The sequence below is a fragment of the Emys orbicularis genome, chromosome 20, assembly GCF_028017835.1.
Source record: "Emys orbicularis isolate rEmyOrb1 chromosome 20, rEmyOrb1.hap1, whole genome shotgun sequence".
NCBI classification, from domain to species: Eukaryota; Metazoa; Chordata; order Testudines; family Emydidae; genus Emys; species Emys orbicularis.
Window position 1 is genome coordinate 14666571 of NC_088702.1, and position 17504 is coordinate 14684074.

Sequence of the window (17504 nt, forward strand, 5' to 3'; positions counted from 1 at the left end):
GTCTGTCCGTGGTATTGCTAAGGTGCCTGTCACTTTGAGTATCTAACGTCCACTGATAACTCATGGATGGTTGGGGTAAAATGACGCCTGTTTTTAAGTCACTCTTCCTACCATGAACCTGATCCTGTAAGGGGCTAATCACCTCTTGCAGTGTGCTGAGCACCCTCACCTCCTGTTCAGGTCACTGGGATTCGAGGGCTCTCAGAGCCCCACAAGATACATCCCCCTCTGCCTATTTTAAATACTGCTTTTGCATGGACAGAACTTTCTGCTAAATCTGTGGGTCCTTCACTCCCCAGCCATGGAGTGCCCCCTGGAGAACAGCCAGTACCAGCTCTGTGGAACAGCCTGCCCAGCCACGTGTGTGGACCAGTCAGTCCCCAGCAGCTGCGAAGACCCCTGTGTAGAAAGCTGCCAGTGCAAGGATGGTTTTGTGCTGAGCCAGGGCAAATGCATCCCCAAGGGCAGCTGTGGGTGCCAGTTTGAGGGGCGACCCTATGCCCCCAATGAGAGCTTCTGGGTCGATGAGGTATGTGGGACACGGTGCATGTGCAACGCAGCCACTAGACAAGTTGAATGCGTGGCCGCTACGTGCAAACACTCAGAGAGGTGTGGGCTAGTGAATGGCGTACGGGGCTGTTACCCCTCCAGCTACGCCACCTGCTCTGTGACAAGGAATCTGCACTACACCACCTTTGATGGACAGAGATACGACTTCCAAGGCACCTGCCGCTACCAGCTCACAGGTCTGTGCAAGAAGGTGGAGGGACTGGTGGACTTTGAAGTCAACTTCCAGGAAAACAATACTGCTCCTCTACAGATCAAGGTGTATCAGACCAACCTCAGGATCAGCAATCAATTCCCTGGGAAAGTCCTGGTGAGTTTCTCAAATTGTCTCTAATCTCTCTAAAATATTTGTGGAAAGTCACCTGTGTGATCCAGAGAAGTTGCAGACAGTGCATGGAAGGATTTTGAAATATAGGGTGAATTGTAACCACATTCTTCTGTAAACAGGGAGCCAATGGAGATATTTAAGGATTGGGGTGATGTGGTTACACTTTGGATGTGTGAGAAGGTCTCTGAATCATAGAATCGTAGGGCTGGAAAGTACCTCGAGAGGTCATCTAGTCAAGTCCCCTGCACTCATGGCAAGATTAAGTATTACCTAGACCATCCCTGACAGGTTTTTGTCTAACCTGCTCTTAAAAATCTCCAATGATGGATATTCCACAACCTCCCTGGGCAATTTATTCCAGTGATTAACTACCCTGACAGTTAGGAAGTTTTTCCTAACGTCCAACCTAAACCTCCCTTGCTGCAATTTAAGCCCATTGCTTCTTGTCCTATCCTCAGAGGTTAAGGAGAAAATTTTTTCACTCTCCTCCTTGAAACAACCTTTTATATACTTGAAAACTATCATCATGTCCCCTCTCAGTCTCCTCTTCTCCAGACTAAACAAACCCATTTTTCCAATCTTTCCTCAGAGGTCATGTTTTCTAGACCTTTAATCATGTTTGTTGCTCTTCTCTGGACTTTCTCCAATTTGACCACATCTTTCCTGAAATGTGGCACCCAGAACTGGACAAAATACTCCAACTGAGTCCTAATCAGTGCAGAGTAGACCAGAAGCATTACTTCTTGTGCATTGCTTACGACAGTCCTGCTAATATATCCTAGAATGATGTTTGCTTTTTTTGCAACAGTGTTACACTGTTCAGTCATATTTAGCTTGTGATCCATTATGACCCCCAAATCCCTTTCTACAGTACTCCTTCCTAGGCAGTCATTTCCCATCTTCTATGTGTGCAACTGATTGTTCTTTCCTAAGTGGAGCACTTTGCATTTGTTACTCCTGGGGAAATTCTCACATAATTGTGTATTTTCCCACATAAAAAACATTTTGCCTCAGAAGTGCTGCAGTTCTGCCTTTTGCCCACCAGAGGCCGCTGTGGCACCAGAACAGTCAGCTGCATTTATGACAGGTTTCAGAGTAGTGGTCGTGTTAGTCTGTATCCTCAAAAAGAACAGGAGTACTTGTTCTAACTAACAAATTTATTTGAGCATAAGCTTTCGTGGGCTACAGCCCACTTCATCGGATGCATAGAATGGAACATATAGTAAGGAGATATATATACACATATGGAGAACATGAAAAAGTGGGAGTTGTCCTACCAACTCTAAGAGGCTAATTAATTAAGAGAAAAAACGTTTGTAGTGATAATCAAGATAGCCCATTACAGACAGTTTGACAAGAGGTGTGAGAATACTTAACATGGGGAAATAGATTCAATGTGTGTAATGGCTCAGCCATTCCCAGTCTCTATTCAATCTATTCTGGGATTCAGAATGACGTGTGGGGGGGACAGACTGGCACATGGGCTCAGGAGCTAGTTGGGTGACAGCGTTGAGCCTGGGGAGGGGGGAGGGAGGCTGCAGAGACCCGTGGGGATGAGGGGTTTGGGGACGGGGCAGATGTGCCTGACTGAATGGCAGAGGCTTGGGGTCATCCAGAGTCTTCATAGGGGAGGCTTCCCAACACCCTAACAATCCCACCCCCCATGAAGAAAAACCTCCCACCCACACCCAACACTCTCCAGTTTCACTCCTAGGCTCCTTCTCTCTCCCTGAGGTCCTCCGTTACCCCTGACTCCCCAAGCCTTTGCCCTGCTTCTGACAGGTGCAGGAAATACAGTTCTGTATTGTCATTTAAATGAATTACACAAAGTTTTGTATGAATATGCCTAGTAAGGAATCTATTTGTCAAAAATAACTTTACCAGAAACTTTTTTTTAGCACTTTCAATCCCTCCCAACTTGGTATCATCCGCAAACTTTATAAGTGTCCTCTCTATGCCATTATCTAAATCACTGATGAAGATATTGAATAGAACCAGGCCCCAAACGGATCCTTGCAGGATCCCCCTTGATATGTCCTTCCAGCTTGACTGTGATCCACTGATAACTATTCTCTGGGAACATAGGCGTGTGCAGCACATTTCATTAGGGTGTGCAAACAGGGAATTTTATTTTATTTTTTTAAAGGCAAACATCATAAGGTTAGGGTGTGGGAGGGGGTGTAGTGTGCAAGAAGGGGCTCAGGGCAAGGGATTGGGGCAGAGGAGGGGTGCAGGGCGTATGAGAGGGCTCAGGGAATGGGGTTGGGGTGCAGGAGGGGTGTGCAGTGCAGGAGGGGGCTCAGGGCAGGGGGTTGGGGTGCAGGAGGGATGTGGAGTGCAGGAGGGGGCTCAAGGCAGGGAGTTGGGGTGTAGGGTGCAGCAGGGGGCTCAGGGCAGGGGGTTGGGGTGTGAGGTGCAGGCAGGGGGCTTAGGTCAGGGGGTTGGGGTACAGGAGAGGTGCGGGGTGCGATGGGGGGTCAGGGCAGGGAGTTGGAGTGCATGGGGGTGCAGGGTGCAGGAGGGGGCTCAGGGAAGGGGGTTGGGGTGCAGGAGGGGTGCGAAGTGCAGGCAGGGGGCTCAGGGAAGGGAGTTGGGGGGTGAGGTGCAGGAGGGGTTCGGGCTTCGGCCTGGCGCCACTTACCTGCAGCGGCGCACTCCCTGCCTGCCTGCCCTGGCCCCACGCCATGTCGCGCCTCTCACCACGTCCCTGCATGGCCCCTGGGGAGAGGGTGGCACAGGGCTCTGCGCGCTGCCCTGGCCACACCTCCAGGTACCTCCCCAAAGCTCCCATTGGCCACGGTTCCCCGTTCCCGGCCAATGGGAGCTGCAGGGGGCGGTGCCTGGAGCAACGCACGGAGCCCTCTGTGCCCCCCCCCCCGGGGCCCCAGGGACGTGGTGCCACAACGGCCGATTCCTGAGGCAGTGTAGCATGGGGCCTGCAGCACCACAGGGGGCAAATCCCGCGGGCCGGATCCAAAGCCCTGAGGGACCAGATCCGGCCCGCGGGCATTAGGGTGTGCCTGGGCACACCTGGCACACTCCGTGTGCATGCCTATGTCTGGGAATGGTTTTCCAACCAGTTATGCACCCACCTTATAGTAGCTCCATCTAGGTAGTATTTTCCTAGTTTGTTTGAGAAGGTCATGTGAGACAGTATCAAAAACCTTACTAAAGTCAAGATATACCACATCTACCTCTTACCTCCCATCCACAAGTGTCCATACTGTCAGAGTGTGCTCTCATCCCCAATGGGGCACCTCCTTGTGGCCTCAGCTTGGAATTAGCTCTGCCTTTCTGAAGCCCCTTCCTGCGAGTGCTCACTCTATGATACTCTCTCTCTACCTGGACTTGATGGCTCCCTCCTTGTGGCTTGGCCCTCTGGCTAGGCCACTGTAGTTTCTCCTTTCTGCGAGGTTTGTGTACCAAGTGTCACCAACTGTTCCAGAAAGTCTTCCAATTCACTGCCCCTCAATGGTGCCACATCCCCAGTGGCTGGTAGGGGAACGTGGGCTCACCCTCATCTTTGGGTTCCAGCCCAGGGACCCTAAAAACAGCAGCTAAGGTCTACCCTGTCCCATGCCTTGTTTCTGATTTTTTGGATTGCTTCCTATGTTGCCTCTATCAGTCTCCTTCTCTACCCTTCTCCGGCTACACCCTTCCCTCCTGGCCAAGTCCCCCCCACCTCTCCCTAGCCTCAGGGAGTGACTGCAGACCTCCTCCCTGCAGCCCTCTTCTGCCCTCAGCTACCTTGCTTTATACCAGCCCACCTGTTCCTATTCAGGTGAGCTTCACCCTTTAATTAGTTCTCATTGCTCCCTGGCTCCTCCTCCAGGTGCATCTTAGATGGTTAATTGGCCCATCTAGCCACCTTAACCCTTTCAAGGGCAGATGTGGGGTGAGCACTCCCACACAGTGTCAATAGCATCCAGCAAAGGTGTGAAACTGGGTAGGTGGGGGACAGAGAGGAGGAAACTGCAACAGCTAATGCCAAGGGAAATTCAAGTCTGGTTAGAGCTGGGATTCAGGCAAGCTGTAGGGAAGGAAGCAGGCCGGACTGGATGAAGATTTGAACAGAGGTGGCTTATTATTGTAATCATGGGCCAGAGCTCTGTGCTGGGGTGAGAGGTTCCACCACAGGCGAGTGATGTTTCATATCCCATGTGTCTTGGTTTTACAGGTGAACAGTTTCCTGATGAATCTTCCCTTGAACCTCATTGATAAGAAAATCTCTATGTATAGAAAGGGCTGGGCCACAGTGATCCAGGCAGACTTTGGTCTCACCGCTACCTATGCCGGGTGGTCAGGACGCACCACGGTCACTCTGCCAGTGACCTACACGGGAGCTGTGTGTGGTCTGTGTGGCAACTTCAACAGTGATAGGGAGGACGACATGCTCATGAGGGATGGCACGCTGGCACCAAGCCCTGTCAGCTTTGGCCAGAGCTGGAAGGTGGGCAACCTCCCGGGATGCTCTGCAGTAACGATACCACCATGCGCAAGGGTAGAGGCTATTGAAAAAGAACAACGAGGTAGCAGAGGGCAGTGTGGGCTCATCCTCCACAAGAATGGCCCCTTCAGAGGATGTCACAGCAAAGTGGACCCCCATGGGTACTTTGTAGACTGCGTGTATGGCTATTGCGTCCTCAGTGAGCGGGAAAGTAACGTCTGCAAGGCCGTTGCTGGCTATGCCGAGGCATGTCAGGAAGCTGGAGCTATGGTGCATCCCTGGAGGACTACGAAATTCTGCTGTGAGTCCCCCGTGTTCATCGCTGCCTGCCCCAAGGGGATCACTGTTCCAAGTTGGCTGGTAGATGTTGGTTTAAATGCTGAGCTCATCAATTGATGAACATTTCTTAATTATCAAAGGAGCCCAAAGTATGGGTACAGCACAGGCAGTAGCCATAGAAGCTGCCCCCTCACTGGGCCCTATCAATGTGCTGCACCGCAGGCCAGAGAGGCACTGTCTAGAGGTGTAGTGGTGCCCTTCATAGCTCATCTAGTTCTTGGCTTTTGTGCTGAGACTGGGACATAATTAGAGCTGGGACATGGTGGTGACTCACTAATTGAGATGTCTGTCCACTAGGAACCGGTCTGGGAACCCACCAACTCATCTCCCATAAGCCATCATCTGGGAATGAGTTTTAAGGCACTACTGATCCGTATCCAAACAGTAAGCTAATGTTGAAAAGCTCTGCAGAACACTCCCAGGTCCATGGGCCCTCCACTCCCTACACCTTGGCCTTGGTCCAAATTGGAAGCTTAGCCTTAGGAAAGCGATTATCTGTATCCCACTGCCTGGTTTCTTTGGAGCAACCACTTAACCAGACCTGGAACTGGATTACACATGGTGCCTTTTATTAATTAACCAAACCAAGGAAATAGAAAATTAGGAGCTTGAATGAAATTGCATGTTCTGTGATGGTTCATTGTGCACATTGCTAATGCACTATGTGAGATAACAATTTGTTCTAATTACAGCTCCGTCCTGTCCTCTGAACAGTCACTACGAATTCTGCAGCAGCAGCTGCGATGTGACATGCAGCAACCTCTATGCCCCGGTGCAATGCACGACCCAGTGTAAGGAAGGCTGCATGTGTAACGAGGGTTTCGTTCTCAGTGGTGACCACTGCACCCCCATTTCCCAGTGCGGATGCCTCCACAGGGGACTTTACTACCAGCCCTGGGAGACCTTCCACCCGAGCGGTTCATGCAAGGAGCAGTGTGTGTGTCAGCCTGGTGGGGACGTTGTGTGTAAGGCTTTCTCCTGCGGCGCTGGTGAGCAATGTGGGGTGGTGAACGGCATCCAGAAATGCCACCCATTTGGATCTGCGACCTGTTCTGCCTCTGGCCATCCCCACTACCTCTCTTTCGACGGGGTCCCCTTTGACTTCCAAGGCACCTGCACCTACATCCTGGCCAAGACCTGCACTGATGCCAGCCACCTTACACCATTCACTATCAGCGTAGAGAAAGAATCTTGGGGCAGTGGGAACGTCTCCATGGCCAAGCTGGTGTCCATCCAGGTGTATGGGATCACACTCACCCTGCTGCAGAGCAAACAGGGGCTCATCATGGTAAGTCCTTCTCCAGATCCTCATTTAGATCGTTCTGAGTGTCCCTTTGTGGCCAGAGGTTTCTGCATGTGGTCTGCCTCAGCTTCCCCTCTTGGACTCCTCAACAACTCACAAAAGGTTTTTACAAGTCCAATAGCAACAGCCCTCCTAAGGGTCTCATTGAAATAGGAGTTTTCACATACAGCCATTCACCGCCTTAGTAATAAGGATTGGCCGCGAGCCTCTGAGGGGCAGGCCACCCTACTACAAGGTTCATATACCAGGCTCATCCACGTGGTATTTGAGCCCCTCCCAGAAATACATTAAGCAACGTGACTAACATCTGCCGCATGTTTGTTCTCTCCTCATCTCCCCAGGAAAGATGTGTTTGCAGTGGGGTGTTTTGTTGTGCATTTTTTTATAATGATAAATGTATACGTGTGTTGCCATATATATGTTGGAGAAAGGTGGTCTAAGAACGCACCTTGCACTTGGAAAGGAAGGTGGCTAGGTTTGTGAGGGTCCTTACTTTCTGAGATGGTTCATTCTCCAGACTTGAACCAACTCCTAATAAAGCTTCGTCTCCGGGAGACAAAGTTTATCCTTATTGATGTGATTTCCATTGTGCCAATGGAAAGAAGTTGTCCACCACAGTCTTCAACCTAGAGGTTTAATTCCTCTTTTAGATAGCCTGGGCCCAGGCCATTGAGCACCTTGGGATAAGGACTGAGGACTTGAACTGGATTCCTTGTTCTATGGGAAGCCAGGATAGGGAGTGGAGGACAGGTTTGATGTGTACAGCAGCCAGTGTTGCTGAGGAGGCATGCTGCAGAGTTGTGTAGCACTTGAATACTCCTATGTGCTGAATGCTTCATGCCCGGGTATACCACCTTGCTATATAGTCCAGCGGGGAAGTGACATAGCCGTGAATGGTTGAAGCCAGGTCAGCTTCTGTCAGAATGGGATGCTGTCTCCTACCCAGCTAGAGATGGTAGAAAGTGCTACTCATGGATGCTGCTATGTCAAAGCTTCTCTTGGGTGAGATGAGCATCCTCCAGCTCAGCTCCATCTTTGCCTCCCTTCTTGGTTATACCCCTATCTATGAGTATTAATTATTTGGTGAACCCCCTCCACATACCTCACATTTTGCAAACATTATATCTCCATTGGCCTCTGTGTTGAAGAATCTGTCCCATGGCCTAATGCCCTATGAAGCCTGCAGTCTAATTTGGGGCAAATTGAACACAACACATAGGAAATTGTTTGAGATAGGAGAGGGAGGGAAGGGGTGAAGGAAGGAGGCATCACCAGGGAAGTGGGTTTTTAGGCGGGGGGGAGATGGAGAAGAAGTAGGAGACTGTTCTGAGTCCAGGAGTTGGCATGAGAAGGAGCAGGCCAAACATGGGTTGAGGAGTTGGGGAAGGTAAAGAGAGAGAGGATGAGGAGGAAGGGAGATGCCTGGCAGATGAGATCAGAAATGTAAGTCAGGGTGACAATGTCAAGAGCTTGGAAGGTGAGGACAAATCATTGCAAAGTGAAATCGGGAGTCATGAGTCATTCTGGATTTAACCCATGGTGTCAGTGAGAGCTGGATCTCAAAACTTGTCCATAGCCCCTACCCACACATGCAGTGTCCATCCTACCTGCTCACAGGGGAATGTGCTGTCTTTTCCAGGTGGACGGGGTATCCCACAATCTCCCTGTGATAATGGTCAATGGGCAGCTCCGAGCATATCAGCATGGCACTAATGTCCTGGTGCAAACTGACTTTGGCCTCACTGTGAGCTACGACCTGGTTTACCAGGCCAGAGTCACCATCCCAGGGAGCTACCATGGCCACACGTGTGGCCTGTGTGGGAACTACAACGGACAGCAGGACGAGGAGTTCCTGCTCCCCAGTGGCAGGACAGCCCCTGATGTGGCAGCATTTGGCTCTGCTTGGGAAGTCCAGATCCCAGGAGCATCCTGTACAGACAGATGTGCTGGAAACAGCTGTCCAGTTTGCGAAGAGAAGAAGAAGGAGGTCTTCAAAGGGCGCAACTACTGTGGGCTGCTCACAGACCCCGACAGTCCCTTTGCGGCCTGCCATGGCACAGTCAGCCCCAGTGTGTATCAGAGCAACTGCCTGTATGATCTGTGCCTGGGCAACGGGGACGCACAGGTCCTGTGCCAGAGCATCCACAGCTACGTGACGGCCTGCCAAGAGGCTAAGGTCTTCATCCAGCACTGGAGGAGCACCTCCTTCTGCCGTAAGTGTGCCGATAGTTTAGGAGCTCTGGGGAAGGGAAGGGGTCAGTGTTACTGGGCATCTTGCTCCAGGCCTCTGGGCTTCTTCTAGAACTCTTCTAGATGGGAACCAACAATCTCATGTTCCCTTACAAAGGCGCCCTGTTCCTCTCCTCCCTCTCCTGCTCTCCTCTCCTTCATGTCTGTTCCTCTAGTCCTTGGTGTGAGATCTTTCCAGCCATCCTTTATTTCTCTCTCTATTTAAGCTGTGAGCTGCCCGGTCAACAGCCACTACGAGCTCTGCGCTGACCTCTGTACCACCGCCTGCTCTAGAGACATCATGGACTGCCCGGAGACCTGTGCTGAAGGCTGCCAGTGTGATAAGGGCTTCTTCTTCGATGGCCAGGGTTGTGTGACTCTGGAGAACTGCGGGTGCTTCAAACAGGGGAGATACTACAAGGTACAGCCTCAAGCAGTCTGGGTCTGATCTAATTTTTTTTCTCACATATCTTAATCCCTACACTAGTCAGGAACAGGGTTTGCTATAGTGGATCAGAGCATTGGCCTATCTAGCCTGGCATCCCCGCTTTGTTAATACCCAGTGCCCAAAGCACCAAGAAAGGCAAGAAGATTTAATTCCCGTCATCCGTTGTGGGGAAACTCAGGCACAGAATGGGGCAGTGACCTGCTCAAGACCCACCCAGTGAGTCAGTAGCAGATGGGGGATTAAAACCTAGGCATTGTCCTGTCACTCAGCCCAATTCTTAGCTCATTAGAAAGCCTCTCTCTTTAATGTTAAGAGAAATAATATTATGACACAATAGTTTTTCACACACCTCATCACACAGCTCTGAGTTTAGCACTGACAGAAATTATTATAAATAACCATTTCCACTTACATTGCGTTATTTCCTCCTTCCCAAACATCCCATCAGCCCAGTGAGACGGTCCTGATGAACGAATGCCAGCAAAGCTGCACCTGCGTTCCTGCCCAAGGGGTGACCTGCAAAGCCCACAGCTGCACCAGTGGAGCAACCTGCCAGATCAGAGACGGCGTCATGGATTGCATCGGCCAAGGTAAAGTCACTGATTGAAACATGCCCTGAGGGGTTATTGCATAAGCAGTGAGTAAAGTCATTTTAATTATGTCTCCTCACACTTCTCACTCTCTCTCTCCCCTTTTATTTAGCCTGGAACGCTGACCCGTAATATTACAGCATTTTGACTTGAAAGATGGAAACATTTGTTGGGTCAGTCTCTGCTGCGTCCATCTTCTGATGTGCACAGCAGAGCCAAGTGGGCAGGGAGCTGATCACACTCCTAGATCTTCTCCCTGGCTGTAGCCTAGGAGCTGCTCTAAATTGGAGCCTACTGGCTGTGGGGGCCATTAGTCAGCTGGGCACTGTCAGAGCCCAGCACATCCCAGCCACTCTCCTTTGCCTGCTCCATGCTGCCCACAACATGCCCATAGGTGGTGTACCACCTCTGCCGGGCATTGCGGGGAAGGAGACATAGGAGCCTGTTTTGCTGTGGACACACACATGCAGTATGGGACTTGCGGGAGGTTTGTGAATGATGCAAAGGAAGTGTGTATGGGGAGAGAGGAAGAGAGACGGAGGAGTGCATGGTGATAGATAGATATAACGATATGTGTGGGGGGAGAGATAGGTAGATAGATAGATAGATGTTACTGATTAATCTGCTGTTTCTTGTCTTTCTGTTGTCTTTCCCCACTAGTTATTCCAAAGCCATCCTGCAGTGTGGTCAGCTGCAGGGAAGGAACTATTTGTAAGATGATAAATGAGCAGCCAAAGTGTGTGCCAGTCTCTCGGGGCACGTGCTGGGCTGGGGGATACTTTCATTACCACACCTTCGATGGATGGGTGTATGATTTCCATGGCAACTGCACCTACACCGTGGCCAAGACCTGCAGGGATGCCTCCGGCCTGCCCTCCTTCCATGTCATGGCCAAGAGTGAGAACAGTGGGAACACACAGGTCTTCTACAGTGGGTCAGTGACTGTCCAGGTGGATGGAGTCACTGTCACAGCAGCCAGGGCTGAAGCCGGCTTTGTGTGGGTGAGTGCTGGGCGCGCACATCCACTCTGCTCTTATGTCCACCCTGTAGGCTTTGCTAAATAGAGGGCAGGAAACTGCAGCCCCCACCACGGATGGGGCATGTTGTGGATAGGACAGAGCAGGCAAAGGAGCAAAGGAGAGTGGCTGGGAGGTGATGGGCCCTGACAGAGCCCAGCTGGCTAATGGCCCCTATGGGACCACAGCCAGTCAGTTCCATTTAAAGCAGCCCCCAGGCTACGCCCAACATAGACAAGGCCCAGTGTGGTCAGTAGTTAGATAGGTTACCTTTGCAATGAAGTAATCCAAGGCTTTGCAGTGGGGAGTCTTGTTGAAGTAGTAGGGTGTGCTCTGCTGCTGTATCAGTGCTGTTCCTTAAGTCCCAACACTGTGCTAGTGGATGGGTAGGCTTCCTAATAGGGGCACCCTGTGCTCAGAGTCAATGCTGACACCAATGCCAGTAGCCACTGTGTTGAGCTACAGGGAGTGGGGTGGGCCACCTAAAAGGGAACATTGTCCCGGCAAGTCAATGCTGACCCCAATGCCTATCTAGCAGGTGCTGTGTGGCAGGGAGTGATGTGGGAGGTCAGTTGGGGGCGCTATCCCTCAGAGTCACAGCATGGTGCTACAGAGTGCTGTACTGAAGGGTGCGGGGTGCATAACTCGGTGTGGGGAGCTGTCGGCTCTGTCTCAAGCACATGGGATCTGCATGCCAGATAAAGTGTAGACCTGAGCATTTGGTCATTACCTATCCCCAGCGCATCATGCAAGAGCAGGGCCAGTATTCCAGCTATTGTGGGCAAATCCCAGCTCCGCTGAGTCCATCCTGTCACAAATTCCCCAGCAGTTTCTAATGTAACAGGGATCCCTCTGACACCCCACCTGAGGAGAATCCCCACTCCTGGATCCAGGAGGACATTGCCTGAACTCTAAGATACGGGGAAACTGAGGCGAAGCTAGGCAGCTCAGGGCTTTACCCTACAGAGCCTGCTCCAACCTGAGGTACCTCAGGGACCCTAGAATATTGTACACAGCTCCTTGAGACCTCTTGCCCCTCAAGTGCTCCTCCTAAGGGCTCTCACCCACGCAGCATTGTTCCCACAAGAGCAGCTCCCTAATGGTTCGAACCAATGCAGCCCCCGTCCCCTAGAGTAGCTCCCACTCATTCTTCTCCTCAGTCCTTTTGTCTACAACAGGCTACACCACAATCATGGATATAATGTAGGACCTGGTTGGAAAAATCCTATGAATAGCAATGGGGCCAAATCACAATTTCCAGTGAATCTGGACACAAACTTGAACCAAATTTGGATTAAAACATCACATTAGATAGAGCTGGCCTGAGAAAGCTAATTCCACTGGCAGAAAGATTTCAATATTTTGAAAATTAGCTTCATTCCAATATGGAACGAAATATGGAACGAAACTCATAAATTACTACATTTTCTATGAAGACGAATGGAGCCCCAGCTCCAGGTCAGTCCGCCCAGCAGGCTGCTGAGGAGCTGGTGGCAGGAAAAAACAGACAGGTTTTGAAATCGGCCTTGTTTCCATCAGAACTCCTTGGAAAAGGAACGATCTTCTCAAAACGCTTTTGATTTTGATGAATAGGCAAATACTAGTGAAAAACTATATCAGAGTAGAGCTCAGTATGTACATGACAGACCTGTGCTCTTGATTGTGACCTTTCCCCTTTCTTTCTCACCGTGAAGGTGAATAACACCAGGGCCCACTTACCCATCTCCCTGAACAACGGGGCCCTTCGGCTCTATCAGAGCGGCACCTCCCTCGTCCTCCGCACCGACTTCAACCTCAGGGTGTCCTATGACTGGAACAACCACCTGAGGGTCACCGTCCCTAATGACTTCTCCGACAGTCTGTGCGGCCTGTGTGGCAACTATAACGGGGACCCCTCCGATGACTTCCGGACCCCGGACGGGGATCTGGCTCCCAGTGTCACCGCCCTGGGGAAAAGCTGGGCAGTGGAAGATGAGGATCAGTTTTGCTGGCACGATTGCATTGGAGGCTGCAGACCCTGTGCCGCCAGCATAGCCAGAAAGTACAAGGAGGAGGCCTCGTGCGGCTTGATAGCCAAGGTCTCAGATGGGCCCTTCAGCCAGTGCCACAGCAAGGTGGATCCTACAGTCTACTTGGACAACTGCGTGTATGATCTGTGCCACAACGACGGTTACAGAAAGGCCCTGTGTGAAGCCCTGAAGGCCTACGCGGACGCCTGCCAGCTAGAGGGGGTCAGGATTGAGGAATGGAGGCAGCTGGCCAGATGCCGTGAGTACAGATTTGTATGCCAAGGTCTACGGTGTGCTGGTTAGACTGGGGAACCTGGGACTCAGCACTCTTGAGTTCTAGCCCTGGTTTTGGGAGGGGGCGTGATCGAATGGCTTGGGATTGAGCAGCGATTGGGAAATCAGGACTCCTGGGTTCTGTTGTACCCACAGTACTTGTCTGTCTGTGGAATTGCTAAGCTGCCTGTCACTTTGAGTATCTGACATCCACTAATAACACATGGGAGCTGGGGTAAGATGGTGACAGTTTAAGTCACTCATAGAATTCTAAGCCAGTGGTTCTCAACCTATTTATTATTGTGGGACGCATATGCAGCTCTCTAGGTGTTATATGAGCTGCAGCCACACAATATATATACTACCTGTATGGCCCAGAGGATGTCACATGGGCCACAGCGACCTGTGGACCTCGGGTTGAGAACCACTGCTCTAAGGCCCGAAGGGACCATGATGTTAATCTAGTCTGACCTCTTGCACGTTGCAGCCCACAGAACCTCTCCCACCCACTCCTGTAACCGACCCCTAACCTCTTGCTGAGTTACTGACATCCTCAAATCTTGATTTAAAGACTTCAAATTCCAGAGAATCTGTCATTTACACTTGTTTAAACCAGCAAGTAACCTGTGGCTCAAGATGCAGCGGAAGGCAAATAATCTCTAGGGTCTGCCAATCTGACCTGGGGGGAAAATTCCTTCCTGACCTCAAATATGGCAATCAGCTGGACCCTGATCATGTGGGTGAGACCCACCAGCCAGACACCTGGGAAAGAATTCTCTGTTGTAACTCAGAACCCTCCCCATGTAGTGTCCCATCACTGGCTGTTGGAGACATTGCTGCTACCACTTGCAGATCAGCTACATGCCTTTGTGAGCAGTCGCATCATACCTTCCCATCCATAAACTTATCAAGCTCAGTCTGGAAGCCAGTAAGGTGTTATGCCCTTATTGCTCCCCTTGGAATGCTATTCCAGAACTTCACTCCTGTGATGGGTATCATCTAATTTCTAGGCTAAACTTGTTGATGACCAGTTGATGTCCATTTGTTTTTGTGTCAACATTGGCGCTTAATTTAAGTAACTCCTCTCCTCCCTGGTGTTTATCCCTCTGATGTATTTATAGAGAGCAATCATATCTCCCTTCAGCCTTCTTTTGGTTAGGCTAAACAAGCCAGTCTTGTCTCATAAGTTAGGTTTTCCATTCCTTGGATCATCCTAGTCGCCCTTCTCTGCACCTGTTCTAGCTTGAATTAATCTTTCTTAAACATGGGAGACCAGAATTGCACACACTATTCCAGATGAGGTCTCACCGGTGCCATGTATAATGGTACTAATACTTCCCTGTCTCTACTGGCAATACCTCTCCTGATGCATCCTAGGACTGCATTAGCCTTTTTTCACAGCCGCATGACATTGGTGGCTCTTAGCCATCCTGTGCTCAACTAATACATCCAGGTCTTTCTCCTCCTCTGTCACTTCCAACTGATACATCCCCAGTTTATAACAAAAATTCTTGTTGTTAGTTCCTAAATGCATGACCTTGCACTTTGCACTATTAAATTTCATCCCATTTCTATTACTACAGTTTTCAAGGTCATCCAGATCTTCTTGTATGATATTCCGGTTCTCCTCCATATTGGTAATACCCCCCAATCTTGTGTCATCTGCAAATTTTGTTACCACTTTTTGTGCCAATGTCATTAATAAAAAATGTAAAATAAGATTGAACCCAAGACCAATCCCCGAGGAACTCCACTATTAACCTTCCTCCAGCCTAACAATTCACATTTCAATATGTCCTGTTGTAGTCTCCCCTTTAACCAGTTGCTTATCCACCTTACAATTCTCATACTAATCTCCATCTTCTCCAATTTAACTAATAATTTCCCATATGGAACTGTATCAAATGCCTTACTGAAATTCAGGTACATAAGATCTACTGCATTTCCTTTGTCTAAAAAATCAGTTATCTTCTCAAAGAAGGTGATCAGGTTGGCCGGGCATGATCTACATTTTGTAAAACCATGCTGTATTTTATCCCAATTACCATTTACCTCTGTTTCATTACTGCTTTCTTCTTCAAAGACCCGCATACAACTGAGGTCAAACTAACAGGCCTGTAGTTTCCTGGACCACTTTTCTCCCTTTCTTAAAAATAGGACCAATATTAGAAATTCTCCCCCAAGTTTACAGATTTATTAAAAATCCTTGCTATTGGGCTTGCAATTTCATGTGCCAGTTGCCTTAATATTCTTGGATGGAGATTATACAGGCCCCCCGATTTAGTCCCATTAAGCTCTTTGAGTTTGACTTCCACCTCGGATGCGGTAACTTCTACTTCCATATACTTGTTCCCATTAGCTATCCTGCCACTACCCCAAAACTCTTCATTACTCTTATTAAAAATGGAGGCAAAGTATTCGTTTAGGTGTTATACCTGGATTATCTTTAATCTCCACCCCATCCTTAGTGCTTAGTGGTACCTTTTTATTTATATGGCTATAGAAAATTTTACTCTTGGTTTAATTTCGTTTGCAAGGTCCAACTTTGCTTGGCTTTTGCCAGTTCTCACTTTATCCCTACACTTTCTGACCTTCAAGAGGTAGCTTTCCTTCCTGATCCAGCCCTTCTTCCATTCCTTGTAGGCTTTCCTCTTTCTCTTAATCACCTGTTTGAGACGTTTGCTCATCCAGCTCGGTCTGCAACCCTTCCCTATGAGTTTTTCCCCTTGCTTGGAATGCAGACTTCAGATTGTTTCTGAAACTCCAAGCCTCCTTCACATTCAGATCCTTGAGTTCTTCAGTCCAGTCTACTTCCTGGACCCTAACTAATTCCCTTATTTTTTTAAAGTTTGCCCTTTTGAAATCAAGGATCCTAGTTGCAGATCTATTTTTGTTTATCCTTCCATTTAAACTGAATTAGTTCATGATCACTTGAACCCAGGTTGTCCCCTACAACCAGTACTTCTAGGAGGTCCTCACTACTCACCAATACCAAATCTAAAATGGCATCACATCTTGTTGGTTCAGGGAGTATTTGGTGAAGAAATCTGTCAGGTATCCCATCCAGGAAAATCTGGGCCCTACTATTATTGGTAGCACTTTTCCTCCAATCTATATCTGGGAAGTTAAAATCTCCCATAATCACACAATTCCCAATAGTATTCCTTTCATTATAGCCCCACAAGATACATCCCCCTCTGTCTATTTTAAATACTGTTTTTGCTTGGAGAGAACTTGCTGCTAAATCTGTGGGTCCTTCACTCCCCAGCCATGGAGTGCCCCCTGGAGAACAGCCAGTACCAACTCTGTGGAACAGCCTGCCCAGCCACGTGTGTGGATCAGTCAGCCCCCAGCAGCTGCCAAGACCCCTGCGTAGAAAGCTGCCAGTGCAAGGATGGTTTTGTGCTGAGCCAGAGCAAATGCATACCCAAGAGCGGCTGTGGGTGCCAGTTTGAAGGGCGCCCCTATGCCCCCAACGAGAGCTTCTGGGTAGATGAGGCATGTGGGACATGGTGCACGTGCAACGCAGCCACTAGACAAGTTGAATGCGTGGCTGCTACATGCAAACACTCGGAGAGGTGCGGGCTAGTGAATGGCATACGGGGCTGTTACCCCTCCAGCTACGCTACCTGCTCTGTGACAAGGAATCTGCACTACGCCACCTTTGATGGACAGAGATACGACTTCAAAGGCACCTGCCGCTACCAGCTCACGGCCCTGTGCAAGAAGGCAGAGGGACTGGTGGACATTGAGGTCTACTTCCAGGAGAACAATACCGCTCCTCTACAGATCAAGATTTATCAGACCAGCCTCAGGATCAGCAATCAATTCCCTGGGAAAGTCCTGGTGAGTTTATCAAATTGTCTCTAATCTCTCTAAAACATTTCTAGAAAGTCACCTGTGTCATCAACACAGGTTACAGACAGTGCATGGAAGGACTGTGAAATATAGAATG

The 17504-nt window shown here is 49.7% G+C and overlaps 1 protein-coding gene across 1 annotated transcript in view; it reads left to right on the forward strand.

Moving 5' to 3' along the window:
* LOC135892559 (IgGFc-binding protein-like) overlaps positions 1-17504 on the forward strand; it is a 114925-nt gene that overhangs the window by 27063 nt on the left and 70358 nt on the right. Inside the window, exons 12-20 of the mRNA XM_065420361.1 lie at positions 300-877; positions 5073-5643; positions 6374-6969; positions 8624-9197; positions 9441-9634; positions 10110-10251; positions 10912-11252; positions 12962-13535; positions 16818-17395. Of these exons, the coding sequence (XP_065276433.1) occupies positions 300-877; positions 5073-5643; positions 6374-6969; positions 8624-9197; positions 9441-9634; positions 10110-10251; positions 10912-11252; positions 12962-13535; positions 16818-17395 (4148 nt within the window). The remainder of the gene's footprint in view (positions 1-299; positions 878-5072; positions 5644-6373; positions 6970-8623; positions 9198-9440; positions 9635-10109; positions 10252-10911; positions 11253-12961; positions 13536-16817; positions 17396-17504) is intronic.